Genomic DNA, 23,690 nt, shown 5'->3' on the forward strand with positions numbered 1-23,690 from the left:
CAAGCTGCATTTAATTTATTTTGGGTAATTAAAAAGAGGACGCTCAATTATTTTGACAATGACTTACACTCTATGACTTGAAACATATTTATTTTTCACCTTTTGATAATTCGTTGAAAATGTGATTCTTCTTAATTTGTAATTTCACTAAGAAATTAATTTTTCTGTTTTTCTACCAATACTTCACACTCAGTAAAGTATTTCCCATGTCCAGTCCGTCCTACGACTATTTGTAACGCGATATCTTCCAATTTTGTATTTTATATCAAATTTTGATTTCTGCCTTTTTCATGTCTTCTTTTGATCGTCATAAAAACTGGAATTCTCTACAGTTTCACAAACAGTACAAAGAAAGCTACTAAAAGGCAAAGGTAAGTCACTTACGGTCTGTGGCAAATTGAAAGATCATGAACGGTAGTCATTGTCCCTTTCCGGATTAATGCTGTTACTTTCTGGGCTTTGCAAACTCTATTTCATTTTCATTTGTGTTAAGATTATTTGGCTTTCAGCAAACCAAATCCAGTAGAACTTAATGGCTACCAATTCCAGCAGCATTTCTCAAGTGCACCAGTGGTCGCGTCCATCTTCTACCTGTATTCCATGGCTTGTTGTGCTCAGCACTGAATGTCTGGCCATAGCCATCCTTAACATCGTCACGAGTACTGTATTTGTCAAGCAGCAGAGGCTACAACGCCGGAGTAAATATTTGATCATAAATCTGACCATAGTTGACTTGTTAGTCGGAGCAGTCTCAGGGCTGATGCAGATTCATTTATGCATGGTTTGGTGTCACGGAGAACTGGAAAGTTATGACGTAACTTATTTCAGAATAAGTCTAACAATAGGTCCTTTTTTCTCCGTTGCATCTCTTGTTAGTCTCAGTTTCATTTCGTTGGAACGAGCACACGCAACATATCGCCCTTTCAATCATCGTTTTAGCAAGATATGGGTTTACGGATTGATTATCGCTTTTATTTATTTGTCAACAATATGCAAGGGTGCAATAGAAGGATTAACCGATTGGCTGTTTAGATACATCTGGGTTTTTTCTTCTTATTTCATTCTTCTCGTTTTCATTTGTGTATGTTACATTTCCATTATATCAAAGTTCATTGTAGTCGTCGTCCTCAACACCATAGTGCAGCCGGTCGGAGGGAAAGAAAGCTGACGAGTACATTGTTTCTTGTCACCTGTGCATCATTATTAACTTTTCTACCAATATTTATTTGGGAAAGTACGATTACATTTCATGTCATGGCCTTTCTAAAATGGCCCACAATTTTTCAAATTTCCATCACCACACTAACATTATTCTTGGCCAACTCGCTAATAAATCCTATACTCTATGCAGTGCGGATGCCAGAATTTAGGGCAGGTATATCGAAAATGATATTCTGCAGCACGCCCCAAGACCAGCGTAATCACGCCGAATATCCACTTCGTAATCTTTAGTTTAGAGTCCGGTTGAATAAAGGGCGGAGAACGCTATCCAATCGATAAATCGCTATCCAGTAATAACACAACGTACTGTGCTATCTCCTAGATAGAGTTTTATCCAGTGGATAGCGTTACCCAACCTTCAAACAACCGGGTCTTTGTCGACACTTCCCTTCATTCTTCTCAGAATAGCTTTGATCCAAAACTGTAAATGCAATATACAACATGGTTTAGCGATTTAAAGAATCTGCAAAGCTGTAGTTTTCATTATCACTTTTAAAATTTTTCTTTGTCGTTAAACATGTTCTGAGTTTAGTCTCACTTGAATGAAAATCCCCAAGTCATTTATACAAAACTGAGAGAAAAACAACGAGGGGTACAACACGGATCCAGCGCACTATCATTAATATAAATGATGAACAGCAAGTTGGTTATTTTAATCGATTCGTATCTATCCTAATGTGCATTCATCTGAAATACAGATATCGCGGATTGTTGGGTACGACAAGTTAGTAGAGTGAAACAAGTAAGATACAAGCAAGATCTTTTTGTGTGTGCTTGTCAACTTCTTAAACAAAACACTAAATTATTGCATAGCGCAAAGTTAGTATGATATTTTTCTTTACTAAGCTCAAACTTGCAATCTTTCTTACTCTATTTATAGAACAACGTATTGCTTACACTTAAGAAAAAACGATTTAAATAGCTAGTGTTACTGCGTTGTTTTTTTCCTTCCTTCGGCATTAACGGAAATAAATTGTTTTATTCTCGTTTATTCGTATATTCTATTTTCACTTTCACTATGCTGGTACTTAACAAGGAAAACACACGTTATTGGTACGGGTACGAAACGACTAAACTGAGTAGGTACAAAGAGACATCGATGGGTACGAAATAACTGAGTACGAAACGACCGTAGGTACGAAACAGCTGGTAACCGAAAAAGCAAGGAATTATCAAGCAGAACTTTTAAAAATGTGTGCACTTGTTAATTTCTCCCTTGTAAGCAAACAACACTTTACCCTTGGGAGGCTTTTAGTCAACCTTAGTAAATTGCGTTCATGTACCCGTAATTCAGTCCTTTATTGACTCTGAAATTTTGTTTAGCACGAACTCCAAGAGTTTTAGGAGTGGATTTTCTCTCGTTGTTTACAAACGCTTCACTGTTTTAAAATCGTGTTCAGTTGACGCTAGCAAATTTTGCAGTGTACGGCTTACGAGAGCTAAATTCACCGCGACGCCGATAAAGATATGTTGAGCTACAAAATGACAAAAGCGACACGCACTTACGTTGTCTCCAACTGTATTTGCGCGTAATTTTCCTTTGTCGATACGCTGTCAAAGGCGCGCTCGCGGGAAATTTTGGGTAGAAAGCAATACTTTATGAAGTTCCTACGGCAATACTAACTATGACTGGGGATGTAAAAGAGCGAAACTTTTATCTTTGTTTACTAAAACCTGGATGCAACAGACATTCTGTATTAAGAATCATCAGACAAGGATCCCACGCGTGTCTGCTACTCTGCTTACTTGAAAAGGTTTTATCGCTATAGGGACTGAGATGGGAAAAAAGCACAGAAAGTCTTAACGATGAGTTTTGATGTTATCTTCACGTTCCCCTTTTCTACTCACAAAAGACAAGGAGTGAGTGATCATGTGTGGGATTAACTTGACTATTTACATAACCAGCAGGGAAAATAATCGGACAAATTAGCACTAATTGTCCGTGTTGTCTCAGTTGAAAAAAATAGGTGCAGATATCTCCCTCTAGAATTATCGAGTTGCTTTCGCGCCTATTCTTCCCACTTTAAACGAGCGATAAGAAACAGTCCGTTCAATTGATTATCGTCGGCCTAACGGTTTCGTGTACCACCTAATATCAGTTAAAACTGAATTGAGACAAGTCACCTGGGGCAGTTAATATATTCCGATGTTAATTGCATGGTGTTTGGGCGCAAAGAAAGGCAATCATTTCGTATTCGTCATCTAAAGACTGTATATTTTCTTCTTTCAATACTCCTTTTTATTTTGGAGTGCTCTTACTTTGTTGCCTGTTTTCTTTGCTTTGACTTTCATCGCTCTAAAGCGCAAAAAAAAAAAAAAAAAAAAAAGACACCAGGTACACAAGTTAATCGTCTAGTGCTTTCTTCGATATAAAGAATAACGACTACTATTTATGTGTCTCTTTTCAGCATAACCGGCTTTTCGGGAAAACATTTTTAAGAAAAGGGTAGTAGCTGTTGTTTAACAGAAGACTGATGATTCCAGTCTCTGTACCGACGGGTAATTAGATGGTTACGATTCTTTTGCCAGCATGAATTTTAATTTTGTCCTTTGATGTTGTTTCATAAATCATTTACGAAGCGATTTTGGATAAGGAGGTCAGCATTTCAAACTTCATTGAACTAAATGTCATCGTTTTTTATTTTTTTTTTTTCTCCGACAGTTACCTTTGTGTTTTTAAAAAAAAAATCATTACAGGTGTCGTATGAATTCAGAAATACGGCTAATGCGAAAAATAATCGTCTGTCGAAGAAGGAAATCAAGGATCGAATTACAGCAGTCACAGAAGACCGCTTTCATCTAATGATGAAAAACTCTTTTTATTTTGAATAATAAAATAAACTAATAAAAATTCCAAATTGTCTGCTAAATGACAAGTTCCGAAATTGACACAATTCTGTCTCCATTAATAAATTTGCCATCGACGAAATGAACATTCTATTTCTCTCAAAAAAGAAACAACAACTTTGAGTTTAAATTTACAAGACATGTTTCGACATTCTCATGTCATCTTCAGTTGCAAATGAGCATTTAACTGTTCTACATTTGAATTTAAATTAAGGTACATTACAAACTACGTGTCAGGGCTTACGTTACATTTGAATGTTAAAAAGGCGAAAGATGTAAATAGCGCGCGCTTGACTAGATCAAAAAATAAATAGATAAATAAAAAAAATAAATAAATGTAATAATAATAAAAATAAATTAAAAGACCAAGGAACAACATAATTAAAAGGAAAGAGACAATTCTAGATGTTTCAATTGCTGATTAAGGATAGGTTTTTCCCACTTAATATGCAATGCCTCTTTGATCTTAATTTGGTATTTTGAAGCGGCAGAATCTAAGATCGTGAAACATTCAGTATCACAAGAGTCAAGACAGGCCATTGATGATTGCAGGTGCTTGTAAATATGCGAAGTTTTGTCCGACAAGAGGTGCTCACGAACTCGTGTACAAATGTGGCGAGTGGTCTCACCAATATAACTGACATTACAGCCAGCACATGAAAATTTATATATGACACGCGAACGTAGACCTAGCGGTACTGAATCTTTCACACTGAACATGTTTCTGAGTTTAAACGTACTAAAGACTAACTTAATATCTAAATCAGCTCTACAATAACGTTTGAGTAGTTGTCTGAACTTAGTCTGAGCAATGTTCGAAAACCGACCAACATAGGGAAGTTTATAATAGTGCGCAGTAGGTTTACCGGAGTTAGAAGAGGCGTTCTGCCTAGTAGGAGGATTCTTTTTCTTCGCTAGATACCTGTAAATGATTTTGTCTATGACCCAAGATGGAAAACAATTTTTCCGTAGCAAGAAAATAAGTTTCTTGACATCCAGATGAAAACCAACCCAGGAATAATTGTTCTGGTATGCTCTGTCAAACGAAGTTCTGACTAAACCTAATTTGTAAATCAAAGGAGCGAAGCTGAAATAACTCTCCGCGTTAATACTTGATCTATGGTAAAACTTGAACATTTGATCAAGCAAACCCCATTTTAAACGGATACCCGATGATAAGCGAACGCTAGCCAAAGTCGCGATTGTTTCTTTTCTCACTTTTGTTAGCTCTACACGACGAACACCTATATAATGTGGAAGTGAACATCAAAATTTAATCCTTTCGTGATTCAAATCTAGCATAAGCAAAATGCGCCTGCCCTGTCATCGTCAGAACGTCCACAGAAATTTTCCTTATCCGAGCTAAAGACGAAAGAGGTTTGGGAAAATTTTTTTTCATGAAGTACCCAAGACTAAGGATGTAACAGAGCGAAGTGATTATCGTTGCTTAGTGCAACGTGCATGGATCAAACAGAGATCTTGTATTCTGTGAGTAGACATTAGATAGGATCCCATGCGTACCTACTTGAACAGGTTTTATGGCCGAAGGGACAAGATGAGAAAAATAACTCAGAAACTCTTAACATGAGTTGTGAAATTCGTTTCACGTTCGCGTTTTTCGCTCGTGGTCATGTTTGGGAATAACTTGACCATTTACATAACCAGGAAAATAATAGGGCAAATTAACACCTAATGTTCATGTCGTTTCAGCTTTAAATATCTCCCCCCTGAATAATCAAATTGCTTTTATGTCGACTCTTACCTTTCTGAAGGAACGCTAAGAAACAAGTCCGTTTAATTTGTTATTATCGGCTTCACGACCTTTCGTTTACCAACTGATATCAGAAAGAACATCATTTACCTCCAGTTGTATATTTTTTCATAAACTGAATTTCAGGCAGGTCACCTGTGATGGTAGACATATCCCGTTGTTTAATACATAATGTTTGAGTGCAAAAAGGCGAGCGTTATATTTACTCACATAATGGTTCTATTCTAAGAAGTAGAAGATTCGTCCTCTGAAGCCTGTATATTTACCTTTCTCTTTCAACTCTCGTTTTTAATTTCAGGCAAAATGACAATTTTAAGCTATTTTAGGAAATTTCTTAGAGGAACATTTTGAATTCATCTCTGCCGATCAAGGTTTCCCGAAAAAGGACAGAGCCGTGGGCAGAATAATACTAAGAAGAGTGATAGGTTTTATTTGAGTTCTATCTGATGTAAAAAATAACCGAAAGTCAAATCGTAGAAGGAAGCGCGAGGTAGCTGGAATATGAGGGAATGGAAAAGTTCCTGTTATCTGATTCCGTTGATGTTTCCATGGTTTACGGTTTCATAAAGAGAAGAATCATGGAATCTAAAGCAAGCCTTGAAAGAAACTCGTTCCCTCCAAACAAAACGGCCACTGTAAGGTAGTTTGAGAATATTTTTGGAAAGAAAGTGGGCAAATAAAATTTGGTCTGCACCTGTTAAGTATAAAGTCATTTGATATATTGACGCATTTTACTTGTCATCTACCTTTCCAGCTGTTCTATTTATTTATTCAAATTGGCCATCACGTATTTCGTAGGAAAACCCTATAAAATGAAGGATTTCGACAGAATTACAGTTGAGGTAGCCAAGCTTGACCGAAGTCAGTTCTTCCTTTAACAGCTCCAAATGTTATTTGAGGGTCCTTGAGTGCTGCTGTGGGTAACAAAAACAAAACTTGAAAATCGTCCAGTGTTCACCTGATGTGAGTAATTTAAGAGTAACTAAACTAATAAAATCCAAGATATTTTACCTCATGTAAATCGTGTTAAGAAATCATGAATGACCGTTCTGAAAGTCACTCACGCCTTGTTTATTAGTTTATGCATGTGGCAAATGGCCTAATTCATTTCACATAAAAAAGACTGAAAGCTTTTGGGGTGAAATTAAAGATTCCTAAATGATATGTCTCTTTTAATATATATTAAGAAATCATGAATGACCGTATTTCTTTTTGACTCTACTACAACTGTGTTGGGTTTACTTGGAAACTAGAAATAAAGGGCAAGGCAAAAACGGCCAAGATATATTTCAAGACCGAATCTTTACTCAAAGAATTGCAAATTTTCTGCTCAGAAGCGAAAAACGAATGCATTTCTTGCATGTACGAATCTGCGTTGTAGATTCAGCATACTAGAATCGTTGTTTACTAAAACACACGGCAAGAAAACTGAGTAGGTTGAAGATAAACTTGATCAAGATGGCAAATTGCCCTCCTGTTATCGACGATATGTGGATGACCTTTACCGTTATGCCTGATAAAGCATCAGCCGGAATTCTTCTTGACACCCTAAACCACTGCCACCCATCAGCAAAGTTTACTATGGAGGTGGAACGGAATACCTCGCCTCCTTTCATCGGTGTCAAACTGTTAAACTTAGCTCCCAGAATCAAGACCAAGGTCTACGTAAAACCAACTAATACGGGCCTTTTACTCCACTACCAGAGCCACGTGGATAATCGGTATAAGCGCAGTCTAATTACCACCATGTTAGGTCGAGCTCACCGCACATCTTCCGACTGGTCGTACTTCTCACAAGAATGCAATCGGCCTGAGACTGTATTCTTAAAGCTTAAGTACCCAAGGCACTTATTAAATCTGGCTGTCAAGCAATTCGTAGATTCCAAGGTAGCAGACCAGCAGCACATTCCATCAACCGACACGACTACACCCCCCATCCGAGTTATCATACCATTTGAAGATCAGATCTCTCCTAACGTAGTGAAAAAAACGTCTCACAGACCTCAGCGCAAAAATCAAGACCACAATACAGCCCGCGTTCATCAGTAGAAAACTCAACGAAGACCTTAAAGTTCGAGAGGTCAAGCCAGCCACTGTTAAACAACAATGTCTAGTTTACAAATTTCAATGTAACCTGTACGATGCAGGATATGTTGGTTACACTCGCGGCCACCTCCACGACCGCGTTGGTGGACACAAACAAAAATCGTCTTCAATTTGTAAACATTATTTTAGCGAACATAACTCGAACGTACCACATTGTCTTTCAGAACAATTTCACGTGCTTACTAAATGTTCTAACAAATTTTATTGCCTAATTAAGGAGATGCTTTTGATAAGAAAACTTAAACCATCCCTAAACGTGCAGACGGACTCGATTCGCGTAAGGGTATTCACTTTAAAGATTTGTGATCCTGTGCTATTATGCTAATTTGTAGAGACCATAGAAATCAAATCTTCGCATTATTTATTCACTTTGCCTTGAGAAGGGTGTCATGGTGACGCCGAAACGTGGGTTCTTAACGTTAAAGTTCGCTTGCTTGTGCTTTAAGAAATCGTTTTTGATCAAACTTCATTTATATGACGTTTATATAGGAAAAACTTCAAAAACTTGATGGCTACCATTACAAGCAACTTTACAAATAACAAAAAGAACAGCGACGATTGAATGCCGCTTCCTACTTTCTGCTGCATCCATGGCCTATTGTGCTTGGCATCGAATGTCTGGCCATATTCATTCTTGATATCACCACCATTATTGTATTTGTAAAGCAGCGTCAGCTACAAAGGAAGAGTAGATACTTTAGGTAAAACTGAGAAATATTTGTCCTTCAGAAATTATTTTCTTCCGTCCTTTTAATTCAGGAAAAAAAGTAAACAACCTTTACAAAAATGTACCAGGCCAAAAAACAATGCATCATTCACCGATAATAAAAATTATTAAAAATAACAATTTCTCTTTATTGATAGGTGGTTTCGTGAAGTAAATATTCAGTGGAAACTCAATGGCTACAAACACAAGCAGCATTGCTTATAAGAAAACGAACAGCGAAGATTTGATAACGGTTCCTGCCTGCCACTGCATTCCATGGCTTGTCGTGTTCGGCATTGAAAGTTTGGCCATAGTGATCCTCAATGCAATCACCATTATTGTATTTGTAAAGCAACGTCAGCTACAGAGGAAGAGTACCTACTTGATCATCCATCTGGCCATAGTCGATTTCTTTGTTGGGGCGGTTACTGGGCCTCTGCATATTGAATTCTTGGGGAGCTGGTCTTGTGGTGGTCTGTGGGAGCACGTTTCGCTTGGTCATGATAGCAGTTGGTTATTAGAATTAGGACGCGCCTATGGGAAGACCATGTATCCAATCTCACTTCTTAATCTCGCTTTTATTTCATTAGAACGAGCACACGCAACATTTCGTCCGTTCAAGCATCGTTTTGTTAATAAAAGGGTTTTCGGAGTGATAATAACAGTCACTTGGTTAGCTCTAGCAGTCATGCTGGCTACATGGCAGAGATTGCTAAACAGCTTTGGCTTCAGCTTGAAATTGTTTCCTATTATCTTGTTATATTTTTCTATTCCTCTTTTTGTTATATTAGTATGCTATGTTTCTATTTATATAAAAGTTCGTCACGGTCTTCTTCCTCAACACCACGGTACAGCCGGTCTGAGAGAAAGAAAACTTACGAGCACATTGTTTCTTGCCATCTTTGGATCGTTGTTCACTTTCCTGCCACATGTGGTATTCTGGATTACGATGGTTTTTGATTTTAAGTTACTTTCTGGCCTTTCCTTAATTTCTTTTTTCCATATCAACATGGCAATGCCTGCATTTTGTTTGTTAAACTCGCTGATAAATCCTATAATTTACGCTATACGGATGCCAGAATTAAGAACAGGTATATTGCAAATAATATCTCGCAGGGCTCCCCGCCGCTCAAATGGGGCGAACATTCCACTTGCAGATCGTTAATTTGTATGTTAAAAGAAAGAATAAAAATTAAAAAAAGAGAGTCAGTTTGTTATTATTCGCTTTCTTATTTCACTCAAGTTACCGGCAAGAAGAGCATGCTTGAAGCAAAAGAGGAAAATTCGTCCACGCTGCTGTATATTGTTAACACGGGTCTATGGTGTCAACTGAATGTCCATGCTGAGAAATGTTATACTAAATTTCAAAGAAAATATCTTTTGACAGGCTAAGCAACAAAGTTACGGAAAACAAGATGTTAATCCACTCTTTGGGCTGTGATGATGAAAAAGCTGTGTAATTCCAATAATTAAATCAATTTAATCTAGCTTATATGGAAATGTTTTACGCTAGGGTACAAAACAATTAAAAGTCTTTACCTGGATCAGTGATCATTTTACTTCAAAACTGTTGTTTCCATGTAGAACTCCTGCCGCTATTGTAACAGAATCTGAAACTGATTATTGTAATATTGAATTATTACAGAGTGAAGCATTAAAACTTTACTTCGTTGAATCTTTTTTTTCATTTCTTGCCTTTGTATTTTTGTTTGTTTCGTATTGTTTTTTGCTGTTTATCTGCACATTTTCAGCACAATGCAGTCATTTAGAAGGAGTAAAAAATAATAAAAAACTCTTTCATTTCTTTGGGTGATGATCTCGCTGATCGATCATTCATTGATTTGCTATCAACGACGTTACATAAGAAGGAAAAAATAATTTAAGGGAACCCAAAAATGCGATATCATCGACAGCTGTGATTCTGAATATTTTTTAAAGGTTACTCTTTAATATTTGGAAATACTGACTGCACAATGCCTACGTTAATGGTTGAAAGTCAACCGTCGTTGTTTCAATGTGAAAGAAGCTCATTCGCAAATTTTCACAGAAGGGTTATGATGAACCCAACCTTACACCCGAGCTGAAACAGCTTTAATGATTAACGTCACATTTCTGGATAACAATTGCCATGTATAGAATTAGAGAAAAATGTTAAATCTAATTTACATGTAGACAATTCGCCAAGTAGCAAAAGAAAACATAGCCATAGAGGCATTGCAAAAATGCAACGTAGATTAAAAAAAGAAATTCCACAACTAGTACTGAAATTTGGTTTTAGCAAGTTTGGTCGCACCTGTTTAGTAAACAGTAACCGGTCTCTTAATAAACTTTTTTTTGTTTAGTTAAATGTTAATGTTATTATGGTCGGGTTAGTGATTGATAGTTTAGGAGGCTGACAAAACGATATCCATTTTCGCGAATTATCTCATATATTTGAATAAATGGTCAAAAGTAGACAGTTCTTGTCACCTTAATTTTTATTTGTTCATTCTCTGCCCTTCCTCTTCAGCTGCGCTCTTATCGGTTTTAGTCTTTGCTTTCTCGCGATCGAAGACTGAATCACAGTTGTTCGGGAGAGGAATAAATTTTCTTCTGGACACCTTCCCCAGCTGAAGACTGCCGTGCCTTTCACACTAGAGGCCTTCCTTTTTCAAGTCTTGCGCTACATCAAACCGAAATTGTTTTCCCTTGGATTTGCTTCTTACATTTACTATAGTAAAACGTCAATACCTCGAATTCCGGCTAAGGAAACGAAAAGTTTGCCCAATAAATGAAAAATTTTACCCGTACATAACTCTCTTCTTTCCTTTTTTGTGTTGTGTTTGTTCGCAATTCTGCCCTAAATCTTCTCGTTCAACTCTTCGAATAAAAAAAATACCTGATTATCAGAAGTTGTCATAGGAAGAGTATTAACAGCGAAAAACTGAGACTAGATTGCTCTAGGAGTTGGAAAAATACTTCCCTTTTGCAATGCTAGTAGAAAAACCCCTAAAGTAAACTTACCTAAAGAATACAGAGGATGTCGCAGGGCTGCGCGTGGATATAAATATTCATGTCTTCATTATGTTATGAACTGTTCTCTACACATTTCCCGTGGTGTTGACAAAGAGCATTTGCCTTACAATCAAGAGCTTTTTGAGTATAAGATAATTTCCTTTATTCTCGTGACCTTAATGTTTGGTTAAGGGTGACACTGATGGGAAAAATTAGATGCTTATCGCTCCTAGGGGTGGAAGTGGTTTACATAACAACAGAACAAAATTTTGTTGCGCGAAATATATTCGTATAACTCCTAAGTTTATATCATCCTGAGAAACGTTCATCACATTCGTCTCTCTCACAAGTGAAAGATACTTTAAACACTCTAAGATACAATTTGTATCCACTCGCAGCTATGTGCAAGTAGAGGGGACTACTAACTATGGTGCAACGTCCTTAATAAAAGTTTTGGAAAAGAACAAGACTCCATTTTGCACCTGTATTGAAGAAGTTTAGATATTCACCTCACTTTCTTTCCTCATTAATCAACAGAAATAGACCGCTCTGTCAATAAACACTATTTTTTTCACTTGAAGTCGATTATTTCAAAAATTGAGTTTATTTCGTTTTATCATGAATTTAACCAATCAAAGGGTATTTAGATATCAAATGTCTTTGAACCTGTCCTAGGAGACACCGTTGATTGTATAAAAATGTGTATCCTTTTCAAGTTGGTAGTAATTTATCTTTTCCTGTGAACCTGCCATGTGTCAATTTTCAAAGTTTCCCTATACTGTGATGGATTGTATAGAGAACTGTTTTAGAAGTTCTCGACCGGCTACTTTACTTCACATGGGCCATCGCTTTCAGGAAACCCTCGTGCTTTAGCTTTATTCTGAAAAATTGTCTTGCGTTTACTAGATTGGTTTATTTAACTCGGAATTCGACTGCTCTCTCCTGTCTTGAGGTTTGTTTGATCATTTTTTCTCCAACTCTTTTTGCTTGTTTGGTGTTTTTCAATTCAGTTTTCAATAATACTTTGAAGTGGTGACCACTTCAAACTTTAATATAGGAACGTGAACGAAGGAAATTATGCACGATATAACCATCGACAGTTAATCCATTACCAAGCACAGTGATAACAGAGTATCGTGGCGATACTACAATACGCAGTCAGGTAAGTTTTTATTTTATCAAAAGTATTCCAGGGAATTGATGAAGTTGAGATAATTATCACATAGCTGCGCCTTTCCAGTCTCAGACAAGTACTGATTCAAGACTTTGAGATTGGAAATGAGAACAAACCATTGTGCTTATGGTTATTCTTTCAAGAAGCAATATGCATGTCAGTGCAACTACCTTTGATAGCGACACCTACACAGGACTAACTACCTCCTGCTCTTGTTTTTGCCACTGCCACAGCCTGTATTATTTGTAAAATACAGACCAGTTTCTTAAGATTTAATTTCGTAAAAAAGTTTGCGCTTATTCATCGTGGTAAAATAAATAAATAATTTAGCAATGGTGGCTCTTCCTTGTCCACTGTTTCCAGATCGAATTGGAATTTGGAATGTTGGTTTTCGCGGAGGGAGGAAAACCGGAGAACCCGGAGAAAAACCCTCGGAGCAAGGACGAGAACCAAAAACAAACTCAACCCACACGTGACGATAGGTCCGGGAATCGAAACCGGGCCACAGTGGTGGGAGGCGAGTGCTCTCACTACTGCGCCATCCCTGTATTATCTTTTGTCTCACGATATAGTCACTTATGATGTGGATCGCCACGTTTCGACTGCATGCTGCTAGTCTTCATCAGGCGATAAGCTCCATTGATTTCGGGTTTTCTTTATAAGCTATCATATTCGTGATGGTAGAATAAAGTATCCGACTGATTTATTTCCTTCACCTAATGCTGACGAGCCCCAAGTCTTCCCTGATGCCAACTTACCTTGTATTTATATAAACTGGTTTGAGTGGCTGCGAATATAACTGTAGTGTTCCTTCTTGCAGTTAGTTTCTCAGTTTAAATATTCTTTTTAATAATTTTTCCTTCGATTGAGTACTTTGCAATTCATCTTGCAGTAATAACCACTCGAACTATAACGTTGTGGTGTAAACAAAGGAAGTCATTTGACATACAGCCTTCGAAAATTATTCAATTGACAAGGAGAGTGAAAGCGTGGTCAGGTATGTCTTGTTCTATCAAAGAGATTTTACAGAAATGATGAAGCTGCAATGTTCGCAACCGAAATGCAACTCAAGAGCTGCAAAAAATCATTATCAACAAGCAACTACTTTTACAAAAGTTTTTGCTCAAGACATTGCGCAAGTATTTTTTTCACAGACGTTCATATGATGCAACTACCTTAGCGACATCTAAATCGGACGAAACACCTCATGCTTCTGTGCCTGTCACTGAACTGCAGTCCTAAAAATTAATCCAATGGAGTTTATTCAGATCTGTCCGCCATCTCCCAAAAAGTCTTACAAAATTTCGTTGGAAACTCGACGGCCCCCAGTACGAGCAACATTACTTATAATAAAACGAACATCGAAGAATGGATGCCTGATCCTTCTTCCCACTGCATACCATGGCTTGTCGTGTTCTGCATGGAATTTTTGGCCATTTTTATGCTTAATATCATCACCATTATTGTATTTGTGAAGCAGTGCTAACTTCAGAGGAAGAGCACCTACTTAATAATCTATCTGGCCGTAGTTGATCTCTTGTTCGGGGCGGTAACTGGGCCTGTGCCTGGTAATTAAATTCATGGGGACCTTGTATTGTGAACTGTGGGAGTACGATTGGAATAACAAGTGGTTTTTCACACTAGTACGGGTTATGGCTTTAGATCTAGAATTCATCTCCGCCGATAGAGTTTGGCGTAAATTTCCGCCTGGCCCTATATTGCTGCTAGTATTACTGGAGGGTGTCTTGGTGCCATTACTTTAACATTTGGGGAAAAATGTTCTATCCTTAAAAAAATGTCAGAAAATCATCTAGTCCTTATTTTTGCTTGATGATCTAGGTTTCCAAAGCGTTTGAGTCGTCACCAGAATAAATTAAGAGGAATATAAGGTTTTAATTGCAATCCATCTAATGTAGAAAAAAAGGCTGAAATTCAAATCATCGAAGGAAGCAAGAGGTAAATGGAGTGTGAAAGGATTGAAACATTTTTAATCAGATTCTATTGATGTTTCCATGGCTTACGATTTCGAAAAAAGCAGAATAACGGAATCTAAAGCATAACTGTAAGCGCACTTTTTCTTAAGTCCACTCTAGATATATTCCTGGGCGGCAAGAGCTTATGCAGCTTGTGACCTAGTACAGGAACGTTAGAAAAGAGCTTGTTGGCAATATTCTTGCCCCGCTCATGCAGCGAGATAAGCCCAGTGCACGCTAGCGCCTCGTCATATTCTTTATCAGGAAAAATTATACGTAATGCGCACTTCTGGCATCTTTCTAAATCAACTGATAGATATTGAGGTAGGCTGCTGTGAAAGAGCGCGCATGCGTATTCCATAACAGATCTAATACGTGTAAGATGAATTTAAACGAGCTCCTTAGACTTAACTTGGGCGCGCTTTATTTGGCTTAGGAAGTAAAGCCGCTTGTTGACTTTCTTTGCTATCTCATCTACATGCGCGTTCCATTTAAGATCAACAGAGAAGGTGACACCTAACATCTTAGCTTTATGAACGCACTCTAACTCCTTACTATTGACTACAATTAGGTCAAAGTCAGGTGAGGATCTTGAAAATGAGATGCGTAGCTCCTTACATTTGCCCTCGTTCAACTGGAAACCGTTTATAGCTACCTGTCGACAGGTTTTATCGCCGAAGGCACAAGATGAGAAAAATAACTCAGAAGCTCTTTACATGAGTTGTGAAATTCGTTTCACGTTCGCGTTTTTCGCTCGTGATCATGTTTGGGAATAACTTGACCATTTGCATAGCCAGGAAAATAATAGGGCAAATTAACACTTAATGTCCATGTCGTTTCAGCTTTAAATATCTTCCGCCTGAATAATCAAATTGCTTTTACGTCGACTCTTCCCATTTTGAACGAACGCTAAGAAACAAGTCCGTTTAATTGGTTGTTATCAGCTTCACCACCGTTCGTTAACCAACTGATATCAGATAGAACATCATTTACCTCCAGTTGTATAATTTTTCATGAACTGAATTTCAGGCAGGTCACCTGTGATGGTAGACATATCCCGTTGTTTAATTCATAATGTTTAAGCACAAAAAAGCGAGTGTTATATTTACTCACATAATGGTTCTATTCTAAGAAGTAGAAGATTCGTCCTCTGAAGCCTGTATATTTACCTTTCTCTTTCAACTCTCGTTTATAAACTCAGGCAAAATGACAATTTTAAGCTATTTTAGAAAATTTCTTAGAGGAACATTTTGAATTCATCTCTTCCGATCGAGGTTTCCCGAAAAAGGACAGAGTCGTGGGCAGAATAATAATAAGAAGAGTGATAGGTCTTATTTGAGATCTATCTGATGTAAAAAATAAACGAAAGTCAAATCGTAGAAGGAAGCGCGAGGTAGCTGGAATATGAGGGAATGGGAAAGTTCCTGTTATCTGATTCCGTTGATGTTTCCATGGTTTACGGTTTCATAAAAGTAGAATCATGGAATCTAAAGCAAGCCTTGAAAGAAACTCGTTCCCTCCAAACAAAATGCCCACCGTAAGGCAATTTGAGAATATTTTTGGAAAGCGGAAATGGGCAAAAAAATATGGTCTGCACCTGTAAAGTACGAAGTCATTTGATATATTGACGCATTTTACTAGTCATCTTCCTTTACAGCTGTTATATTTATTTATTCAAACTAGCCATCACGTATTTCGTAGGAAAACCCTATAAAATGAAGAATTTCGACAGGATTACCGTTGAGGCAGTCAAGCTTGACCGAAGTCAGTTCTTCCTTTTACTGATCCAAGTGTTATTTGAGGCTTTTTGAGTGCTGCTGTAGGTAACAAAAACAAAACTTGAAAATCGTTCAATGCTCACTGAGGTATGTATTTTAAGTGTAACTAAACCAATAGAATCCAAGATATTTTACCTCATGTAAATCATGTTAAGAGATCATCAATGACCGTTCTGAAAGTCACTCACGCCTTGTTTGTTAGTTTATGCATGCAGCAAATGGCCTAATTTATTTCACATAAAAATGACTGAAAGCTTTTGGGGTGAAATGAAAAATTCCTGAATGATATGTCTCTTGTAATATACATTAAGAAATCATGAATGACCGTATTTCTTTTTGAGTCTATTACAACTGTGTTGGGTTTACTTGTAAACTAGAAATAAAGGGCAAGGCAAAAACGGCCAAGAAATATTTCAAGACCGAATCTTTATTCAAAGAATTGTAAATTTTCTGTTCAGAGGCGAAAAACAAACGAATTTCTTGCATGTACGAATCCGTTTGGTAGATTGGATCAGCACACTATAATAGTCGTTTGCTAAAACACACGGCAAGAAAATTGTGTAGGTTTGTTTCGACAATTTTCAAAATTCTGAAACTGTACGGTTTTAACATCAAGATAAATCTTCTACTGAACAATACTTTTAGGAAATATCAGTACTTAAAAATAATGCTAACCGTTTGAAAAGCGAAGCGCTGATCAGATAAAACACCATTTACTCTCAATTCCAGACTTTTCCATCAAATGAATTTTAGACAAGTCACGTGGGTATTAAACATGTTTCTTTGTTCAATGCATGTTTTTGCACAGCAAAAGGCAAGCTTTTTGTTTAGCAAACATGATGGTTCGATTCAAGGAATCAGGAATTAAGGTTCGATTTAAGGAACAGGAATCGTCCTCTGAAGCCTGTATGTTTACTTTCCTCATTCTATTCTTCTTTTTAATTTAGGCAAGTTGCTTGTAAAAAAAATTTACATTTAATTTGATACTTCAACTTTAGAAATCATTTCCGCCGATAGAATAAAAAAAAGTCTATAACAACTGGTTGGGCTTACCGGGTAACTATAAATAAATGGCAAGGCAAAAACATTAAAGAAATATTTCAAGACCGAATCTTTATTCATAGAATTGTAAATGTTCTGCTCAGAAGCGAAAAACGTATGAATTTCTTCCAGGTACGAATCTGCGTTGTAGATTCAGCATTCTAGAATCGTTGTTTACTAAAATGCACGGAAAGAAAATTGTGTAGGTTTGTGTCAACAATTTTAAAAGTTCTGAAATTGTACGGTTTTAACATTGAAATAAATCTTCAGTCTATTAAACAATACTTTTTAGGGAATATTAATACTTAAAGAAAACCAACCGTCAGAAAAACGAAGCGAAAAACTGGGACAGATCAGATACGACATCATTTCCCTTCAGTTCTAGACTTTTTCATCAACTGAATTTCAGACAAGTCACGTGGAGTATTAAACATGTCCCTTAGTTCAATGCATGTTTTTGCTCAACAATAGGCAAGCTTTTTGTTTTACAAACGCAATGATTCGATTCAAGGAATCGGGAATTAAGGTTCGATTTAAGGAACGAGAATGGTCCTTCGAAGCCTGTATGTTTGCTTTCCTCTTTCAATTCTTCTTTCTAATTTACATAAGTTGCTTGTAAAAATAAATTACGTTTAATTTGATACTTCAACTTTAGAATTCATCTCCACCGGTAGAGTTTGGTGTAAATTCCCGCCCGTCCCTTTATTGTTACTAGTGTTACTGGAGGGTTTCTGAGTGCCGTTATTTTAATGTTTGGTGAAAAATGTTCTACCCTTAGAATATGTCAGAAATCATCCAATTCTTCTTTATGCTTGATCATCTTGGTTTCCAAAGCGACGGAGTCGTCGCCAGAATGAGTTAAGGTGAATGTAAGGTTTTAATTGCCACTCATCTGAAGTAAAAGAAAAAACATAAATTCAAATCATCGAAGAAAGCAAGAGGTAAATGGAGTGTAAGAGGATTGAAACAATTTTTTTTATCAGATTCTATTGATGTTTCCATGGCTTACGATTTCATAAAAAGCAGAATAACGGAATCTAAAACAAAACTGTAAGATCTACCTTGAAAAGATATTCAGTCCCTCCTACCAAAATGCCCATTCAAGGCTATTTAAGAAGTATTTGTGGAAAAGAAGGCGAGAACAATGTCTACAGCTGTGGTGTAGGAGGTCCTTTGATGTCTTAACTTATTTATACTATTAGTTCATTCAACTTAACCATTGCGCATTTCGCAGGAAAACTTCATAAATTGAGGGATCTTGATGCGGGTTTTCACATAAAGTAATCAAGCTTGGCAGAAGTCCTCCTCTTCTTTTATTGATTCGAGTGATCTTGGACGCTGTTTGAGACTGCTGTGGCAATTCTTTGGTCATAACTTTCTTTCCTAAACAAAAAAAAGCTTGGCAATCACCTAAGGTATGTAATTGAACTTTATAAATGTGAAAAAAAACCTACCGCAAATGCCTAATATTATACCACACGTTAATCATGTTGAGAGATCCTCAATAACCGTTTCAAAAGTCGCTCATCTCTGTTGGTCTCTTTATGCTTGTAGCAAATAGCATAATGGTTGTTTAAGAAAATAACTAAAGCCTTTATGAATGAAAAAAGATCCAAAGATGATATGAGTCTCAATCGCTACCGGTTAATATCTTTCCATGGTTTGTGACTAAAATTAACGGTTAAATTTTGTCAATTGTGCAGGCCTATCGGCTTATCTTTTCCGGGACCGTTTTATGGCTAACAGTTCACCCTATTGAGATCCTCTCATAGGCCTCTTTTGATACGAATTGAGCACATGTGAATAGCCGGAGACCACTTGGTCGGTTCATGGGCAACTTGAAGTTCGCCTGGCAATTTTTCATTCTATTTTCTTTTTATACAACACATTACTCAATCACTTATTTATGTTAACACCTCTTGGTCAGATATGAATGGAAATATTTTAAGTGTCGTTGGTTTCAATTGGATTTATCTTCTAAATTTAATAGAGAGTTACTGCAACAAAAATTCACTCTTTATCAAGAGCGAGAACTTAAAGTTGTACGTGGTCATTTTCTTTTCTCATACATTAACATTTTATTCATTCAAGGTAAGCCGATGAAAACTATTAGGGCAACACAGGGAAAACGTTTATCTGAATTACTTCATATGCATATTGTCCAGATTCCGAGTGTTATACCTTCTTTCATGGGAATTCGAGCAAAGCGAAATCCTCTGACGATGCACTGCTATAATGTTAGGTCATTTGCAACACCATGTTCAATTTCGCTGATACAAAGGAAACTATCTGAACACCGATCACTTGTCAGTAAACATGTACATTATTACGATCGATGGCTTGACGCTGTCTTTCAACATAAACTTTCCATTGGTCGCTCCAGAGAAGACGGAGACAGTTTCAGCCTATTTTTGGGCATTCTGCAGTAAAAACAAACAAACAAAAAATAACAGGAAAACCACAATTGAACGCTCGTAAACAGACAACATTTAACCTTTTTGGCGATGCTTTTCAAAGAAAACGAGGCCCCAGGCCGCAAACAAACAGCCTGTGTTACCATGACAACAGGAGTACTGCAACCTTAATAAGGCATTTTTGTGAATTCTCCCTGCATGCAAAATTGCTGCATGCAAAATTGCTGCATGCAAAATTTGAAGCGGATCAAGGGAGATTTCAAATTTTCATTTCCCAAGATGTTTGATTCTTACATAAAGTTTAGTTTATAATTTCCGTAATTTTCCGAATTGATTATTTTTCACTCAGTGAATAATAAACAATTATTGGATGAGGTTTTTGTGATATCCGGAATAATCAAGGTCGAGGTAAGCGTTATCAACCAAAGCCGAAGGCTGAGGCTGATAACATTGACCGAGACCTTGATTGTTCCGGATATCACAAAAACCGAATCCAATAATTGTTTTATTATACATTGTTTTAAAGAGAATAACGCCAATTGCATTATCACAGCGAAAACAGTTTATTTTCGAACACTTAAAAATGTGCAACGGTGTGGTAAACAAATTTTCACTGGAGCTAATTCCTTTTTGTCGTGTGGCTCCAGGATATTTTTCTCTTTAAGGTATTCGTAGAACAGTTCCTTCGCCACTTTTTTCGATCTTTTTAGAATTCTCCGAATCTTTGTCTTCAAGTAATTTCTCAATTTCCCGCTGGGTCGATGAAGCGAATCGAGAAGCCATTCTTGCTTCGCTCTCTGTGAACTTGACAATGCTCCACTGGAAATCATGCATTGCGCGCACAACCTAACCATTTTCTGACCATTTTCAGTGCATTACCGCAGTAGGGTAGGACTAGAACGGAACATATGCAAACCATGCGAGTAGTCCACCCAATAAATCCCACCCAACCCACCCCAGGGAAGGACATCCATCACACAGTCATCTCGTACGTGGGAAATTAACGTCTCCTACCCCTAACCCTGTAGGAGAACGGGCCTCCATTAGTCCCTATCCGAGAAGACTAGAATCTCTAACCATTACTTGATGTTATAGAAAGGTAGCATATTCTTCTCAATTATTTGAAAATTGCATTTTACGTTACTCTGAGGCTGATTCCGTCGCTTTAGGGTCTTAAATTCCCACTGTTTTCAGAATTGATTATTCTTCGGCTTAATTACTTTTCGACCCTTTTCATTTGAGCTCCAGAGGGTCTACCTCCATGGGGATGGAATGGAAGGTGTAAGGAAACATTTAAACATTTTATAACGGACTGCTGAATGTAAGAATTGTTAAACCGTCACGAAAAAAGTTTTAATGAGACTCACCGATCGACTCGTGAATATATTATATTAGAGACCTTAAACAGGCGGTGCGACTCATGAATACAGTCGAGGTATTGGAAATGTATGCTGCATCTCACCCAACAACAACAAAGATCGAGGCCGCGCGAACTACTTGCTCCCTGAGAGACAAGGTGCCGGGGTTGGCCAACCCCATTCATTTGGACGCAGAATTAGTAAAGTCGCGTATTATTTAGTCATGTTAGCACCATTTAGTCTGATGCGAATCTTAATTTTTTTCATGTCGTCGCTTGCAGTTTTTTACTAAAATTCAGAGGTTATGTGCTTCGAGGAAATTTGTCAAGCTCTATTTATTGAACTTTGCCTAATTATTTCGAGTAGTTAACAATAGGACGCTGACATGTTTTGACAACGACTTACACTCTATAACTCAAAGCATATTTATTTTTCACCATTTGATAATTCGTACAAAATGTGATTATTCATAAAGTGTATTTTATTAAGAAATTAATTTTTCTGTTTCGGATACTGAAGATCTTATATTTTCCGAAAATTACCCATTGGAGAATTCCTAATGGTAAGTCTGTGCTACGACTACTCATAACGCGATATCTTCCAATTTTGTACTTAATATATTTTTCTTATTTCTGCTTTCTGTTTTATGTTTTCTTTTGAACAAAAACTGAACTTCCTTACAAGTCCGCAAACGGAACAAACAAATCCAGTAATAGGCAAAGATAAGTCACCTACGGTCTGTGACAATTGTTTAGCATTACTCGTGACAATCGGCGAACAAATTTCGTCGATTCCTAGTCTGGCATAACTCAACACTCCGACAAATTGAAAGATCATGAACGATAGTCATAGTCCTTTTCCGAATTAATGTTGTTACTTTATGTGAACTGTATTCTGTCATTCGTGTTTAGATTATTTGGCTCCAGGTAAACGAACTTCTGTGGACCTCAATGGCTACCAATTCCAGCAACACTTCTCAGGTGCGCCCGTGGCCGCTTCCATCTTCTACCTGTATCCCATGGCTTGTTTTGCACAGCACTGAATGTCTGGCCATAGTCATCCTTAACCTCATCACCATTACTGTATTTGTAAAGCAGCGGCAGTTACAACGCCGAAGTACATACTTGATCATCCATCTGGTCATAGTTGATTTGTTAGTAGGGGCAGTATCAGGGCCGATGCAGATTCATTTCAATATGATTTTGTGCTATGGAGAGCTAGAGGGTTATGATATAACTTATTTAGGAATAAACTTAGCAATACGTCCTTTTTTCCCCTTTGCATCTCTTGTTAATCTCACTTTCATTTCGTTGGAAAGAGCACACGCAACATATCGCCCTTTCAAGCATCGTTTTATCAAGAAATGGGTTTATGGAGTAGTTATAGCTTTAATTTATTTTTTAACAGTATGCAAGGGTGCAATAGAAGGATTAACCAATTGGCCTTTGAATCATATCTGGGTTTATTCCTCTTATCTCAGTCTTATCTTAGTTATTTGCTTATGTTATATCCTCATTTTTATCAAAGTGCATTGTGATGGTCGTCCTAAACAGCATGGTGAGGCCAGTCTTAGGGAAAGAAAACTGACGAGAACTTTGTTTCTGGTTACCTGTGCATCGGTTTTAACTTTTCTACCAATTTCTATTTACGAGGGTATCACCTACCTTCATATCATGGCCTTTCCAAAGTTTTCCTCCGATTTTCAAATTTCCAGCACTATATTAACATTATTCTTGGCCAACTCGCTAATAAATCCTTTACTTTATGCAGTGCGGATGCCAGAATTTAGGGCAGGCATATCAAAAGCGGTGCTCTGCGAGCGCTTGAAAACTATTTAAATCCGAGCGAATATCCACCGCATTCTTTAGTTCAGTTATTATTAATAAGTATTATCTGAAATTTTTATAAAAGATTTAAAATGGCTAAGTGCTTGAAAGATTCTGAACAGCTGTTTCTATTGTAATTATTGATATTAAAATGTTCTTTGTCGTTGCATATCTTCCGTGTAGACTTTGGCTTATAATGATAAACACTAAATTATAACCTAACCAAACCCTATTCATATTTTCAAATTCTTAGTACCGCTGAATATGCGCTTACTTGCCTGTTTCTTTCTTTGGCGAGACCATCAATTTACCTCTATGGGAGTATATTACCGTGCAAAAGTAATACAAAAATTAATGGGCGATTTATAGACGATATTCGAACGATATGTTATTTGGAGCGATACATTGGCGATTTAGTCGATTGTCTTTGGTTAGGACACGAAATCAGATATCATAAATTCTGGCCTCAGAATCTAAACCA

The 23,690-nt window shown here is 37.2% G+C and overlaps 2 protein-coding genes and 2 pseudogenes across 3 annotated transcripts; all 4 read left to right on the plus strand.

The window, feature by feature from the left end:
- The first annotated feature begins 209 nt into the window (after positions 1-209).
- Positions 210-1,452, plus strand: LOC148736350 (histamine H2 receptor-like; annotated as a pseudogene).
- Positions 1,453-6,643: 5,191 nt separating this feature from the next.
- LOC148736351 (uncharacterized) lies at positions 6,644-10,651 on the plus strand. Of its 2 annotated transcripts, XM_088755007.1 has the most exons (3): positions 6,644-6,802; positions 8,435-8,646; positions 8,810-10,651. In XM_088755007.1, exon 3 carries the CDS (start codon positions 8,845-8,847, stop codon positions 9,814-9,816), a length of 972 nt encoding a protein of 323 aa, XP_088611133.1. In that variant the 5' UTR covers positions 6,644-6,802; positions 8,435-8,646; positions 8,810-8,844; the 3' UTR covers positions 9,817-10,651. The 2 variants fall into 2 exon arrangements, with proteins under 2 accessions (XP_088611133.1, XP_088611132.1); XM_088755006.1 differs by lacking the exon at positions 8,435-8,646 and having other exon boundaries at positions 6,686-6,802.
- On the plus strand, positions 7,241-8,361 carry LOC148736352 (uncharacterized; annotated as a pseudogene).
- A 5,872-nt stretch (positions 10,652-16,523) lies between the features above and the next one.
- LOC111347138 (trace amine-associated receptor 7c-like) lies at positions 16,524-23,378 on the plus strand. The gene is made up of 3 exons (XM_088755126.1): positions 16,524-16,657; positions 18,846-19,026; positions 22,295-23,378. The coding sequence occupies exon 3, from the start codon at positions 22,334-22,336 to the stop codon at positions 23,219-23,221; it is 888 nt and encodes a 295-aa protein (XP_088611252.1). The 5' UTR covers positions 16,524-16,657; positions 18,846-19,026; positions 22,295-22,333; the 3' UTR covers positions 23,222-23,378.
- Positions 23,379-23,690: the final 312 nt, after the last annotated feature.

Source organism: Stylophora pistillata, chromosome 3 (assembly GCF_964205215.1).
Source record: "Stylophora pistillata chromosome 3, jaStyPist1.2, whole genome shotgun sequence".
In the NCBI taxonomy this organism is placed as follows: domain Eukaryota; kingdom Metazoa; phylum Cnidaria; class Anthozoa; order Scleractinia; family Pocilloporidae; genus Stylophora; species Stylophora pistillata.

Coding starts and splice junctions, on each gene's coding strand:
- LOC111347138 (XM_088755126.1), top strand. CDS start 22,334: ATGGCTACCAATTCCAGCAACACTTCTCAGGTGCGCCCGTGGCCGCTT.
- LOC148736351 (XM_088755007.1), top strand. CDS start 8,845: ATGGCTACAAACACAAGCAGCATTGCTTATAAGAAAACGAACAGCGAA.